Source organism: Palaemon carinicauda, chromosome 7, assembly GCF_036898095.1.
Source record: "Palaemon carinicauda isolate YSFRI2023 chromosome 7, ASM3689809v2, whole genome shotgun sequence".
In the NCBI taxonomy this organism is placed as follows: Eukaryota; Metazoa; Arthropoda; class Malacostraca; order Decapoda; family Palaemonidae; genus Palaemon; species Palaemon carinicauda.
Genome location: NC_090731.1, coordinates 117,520,703 through 117,524,190, shown reverse-complemented (window position 1 = coordinate 117,524,190; position 3,488 = coordinate 117,520,703). Strand labels below are relative to the sequence as shown.

Genomic DNA, 3,488 nt, shown 5'->3' with positions numbered 1-3,488 from the left:
TTTCATATAGTTTTTATGCCACTTTGATTGCCAATTAATTTAGATGGCCAATTGAATCATTGATCTTTTATTCGTCTCTCATGCTAGGAGTTATAAATTGTTCAATAATTAACAACGCAAACCTTCAAAAATAAGTAGATATGTGTATTTCTTGAATTGTAGAATGTATCAAGTGAAGTCATTTTATTTCTCGTGTGATAGTCGTTTTAGTTTACGTGAGCTCACTCCCAGAACAAATTAATCTCGTAAACCGAAGTACCACTCTTTATATGAATGTGTGTAAGAGCACATGTGCGTCTGTGCATGTGTATGTGAGTTATCATTTTTGTCTGATTACATGCTTGAAAGGGAACTCATGCATAAACGTTAATAATATGGTCGTATTGAGATGCAAGGAGTTTTATGTGAGTGTCAGCACAATTCTATGTTTTTCCTGTCTCATATATTTTTAGGACATATATATTTGAATGTTCGAATAATTATCATAATATTTCGTAAGCCAATAAAAATATACATATTAAAAAAACACGCAATTCTTAATCACACATTTTAACCTAAAATTTTAAAGAATATTTTAGGCCAATTGGATAATCAAAGTTTACTTGCTTAAAATCTAATACCTAAAAAAATAGGATTCCTATAACCAATAACCAGTGTTTGGGTATACCTACCCCATTTTACTTACAGAAATCAATTATTAATCACATGTTCATTTATTGATATTCTAGTGAATAATTTCAACTATCCCTTTCAGATAACTTTGTTTCCTTGAATGAAAGATTAATAGATCTGTAACACCCCTACACCAATGCACACTGATTGAAAAAAATGAAATATAAGATATGAAATTAACAAATAGCAGACTATAAACTCTATAAATCATTGTGCTTTCATCAGAGGTCATCTTCTTATCTTTATATATAAAGTTTATCATTTAGCAGTTTCCATAAAGTTTCTCTTATCTTGCAATTACAGTATGTAACAGGTTTTATTACCATGTTCTCAAAGATTAACAATATTCTTTTTTCCCATTGTTGCAGATGGAAGCCAGTGAGAGACTGATGGAGACTTTGGCACGTAGGAGGTGAATTTCCTTACTTCACCACTACTCTTTGATGTCAATGTGACGCCTCCGAAAATTTTCATCCAATCAGCTACCGCTAAATATGGCTTAGAGCCAATCGTCATCCGAGCTGCCCACTATCTTCCCTATCCAATCCTCGTCTTTGTTTACAGTTAATATTTCTTATCATGACTAATTTTCCTCTCTCTCTCTCTCTCTCTCTCTCTCTCTCTCTCTCTCTCTCTCTCTCTCTCTCTCTCTCTCTCTCTCTCTCTCTCTCTCTCTCTCCTATTAATGGCACATATATCAATGTATGAAATGACGTGGTGACGCACTAGCTGGTAGGAGGTTTCACATAAGTAAAGATGTTTAGAACTATAAAAGACAGACAGATCCAGCCCCTTCTTACCAGCTGATGCGTCACATTGAATTCAACTTTCCAATTTTCCCTTTCATTATTATTCAACCTTCATATAATTCTTCCTTCACTAAAACTTTGTAGTGTCCTAATATGAAAATAAAAATGCACGTTGTGTATTAAATGTGGTACAGCATTGAATTTCATTTTTATTCCTCCTGAAATCTAAAAAGAAACCAAAAAAAAAAAATTACAAAAGATATTAGACAAGAAAATGATCTTGAAATGTGTTAGCTCTCCTCCGTAGCTACTGGCTAAAAATATTTCAGTTGTAGACTTCAATCATTCTTGAAAATAAATTACTGCAGGGAAATATAATTCCTGTCAGATAGTATTCCCAATACTTTTAGTTAAGAGAACTTTGTAATTAAAGTTTAATGTGCGACTGAAATTAAAGATAATGATGATCAATATATGAGACGTATTTAGAAACCCTGAACAATCCTTGTTTGCCAAAGGTTATACTCGTATAAGCGGATAAGCAACTTGGTGGAGTAATGAGAGCTTTGGGTGTGGAGGAAATGCCCGAATAAATCTCGATATAGTCACTGGCAGCAGGGTGACGGATTGGGTTTAATGCGATGGACAAACTGTCTCTTCGGCTTATATTCCTGATGCCTGGCAGTTGATCTTACTAGAATTAGTATGGACCGGCAGGGGTCACTTGCCTTAGCTAGATAGGCACTGCACATCACAACGAACTGGCTATACTTTGATATATCTACACAATGTATCCTTTTACTGGATTTAATCAGTCATGGAAAGAAAAGATGACAGAATGGACCCCAGTCCATGGCGTAGCGGGGTGCTAAGAATCTCCCGGTTTATAAATACTAAAGAAAAATTGAAAATAGGTAATTAGAACCATGAATCAGATTATGAAGTTACAACAAGTGGAGAGTGAATTTATAAAATATAATTTAGATATCTTGGCCCTAAGTGAAACACGTTGTAAGGGGATTGGTAAGGAAACTTTAGACCAAGGGAATATACATATTTACTCAGGAAGACCGGATGGGGTTGGAAGAGAAGAGGTAGGAATGGTGATGTCACCAAGAGCAGAAAAGGCATTAACAGAGAGGAGAGATATAAATAGTAGATTGTTACTAGCAAAGCTTAAATCAAAGCAGTGCAATATGAGTCTTATAGTTTGCTATGCCCCAACAAATGATTCCCCTGACGAAAGGAAAGATGAATACTATCAAGAACTGCAGAGGGTAATGGATGAGATCCCTGAGAGAGATATGAAAATTATGATTGGTGACTTCAATGCTAAAGTTGGAAGAAATAATCAAGGGATAGAGAATGTGATGGGTGTCGAGGGTCTTGGCGAAATTGCAGATGACAATGGAGCCCATTTCATAAGTTTCTGTTCAGCAAACAATCTTGTCATTGGAGGTACTCTTTTTTTTTTTTTTACCACAAGAACGTCCTCAAGTATATATGGACTTCACCATGTGGCAATTACAAAAATAAGATAGATAACATTATTATTAATAAAGAGAGAAGAACTCTGAGAAATGTAAGAAGCTGTAGAAGTGCAGATATTGGTAGTGATCACCAGCTCTTCATTGCCACACTGAAATTAAAACTGAAAGCACCTAACAGAAAGATAGATAGAATACCTAGGTTTGATGCAATTAAGCTTTTAGAAGATGAGAACAGAGAAACATTTGCAATTGAATGTAGGAATTGATTAGCAGCCCTAGAGGCCTTAAGAGACGAGGAAGACAATTAATGAAGAATGGTGTAATATTAATAACATATCAGTCAGTTGTTGGTGAAGTCTTGGGACTTGCAGTTACAAGGAGAAAGCCATGGATATAAAAGGATACTTGAGATACTATAAAAGGGAGACAACGACAGAAATTGACTTGAAAGTTTTCGAAGAAGTAATAAAATTACAAGGTAGAGCATGCTAAGCATTCCAGTATTGATAGTGAGGTCAAAAGAAAAGCCAGGAATTACTGGAGAGAATTTAAGACAGTTAAACAGATGAGGCTGACA

General features: G+C 35.0%; 1 protein-coding gene across 2 annotated transcripts in view; it reads left to right on the top strand.

Annotated features, from left to right (window-relative positions):
• The window catches only part of NPF (neuropeptide F), a 75,427-nt gene extending 74,083 nt beyond the window's left edge, over window positions 1–1,344 (top strand). For both annotated transcript variants that reach the window (XM_068376345.1, XM_068376346.1), the window contains one exon: window positions 1,041–1,344. In XM_068376345.1, the coding sequence (XP_068232446.1) occupies window positions 1,041–1,088 (48 nt within the window). In that variant the 3' untranslated portion in view covers window positions 1,089–1,344. The remainder of the gene's footprint in view (window positions 1–1,040) is intronic.
• Window positions 1,345–3,488: the final 2,144 nt, after the last annotated feature.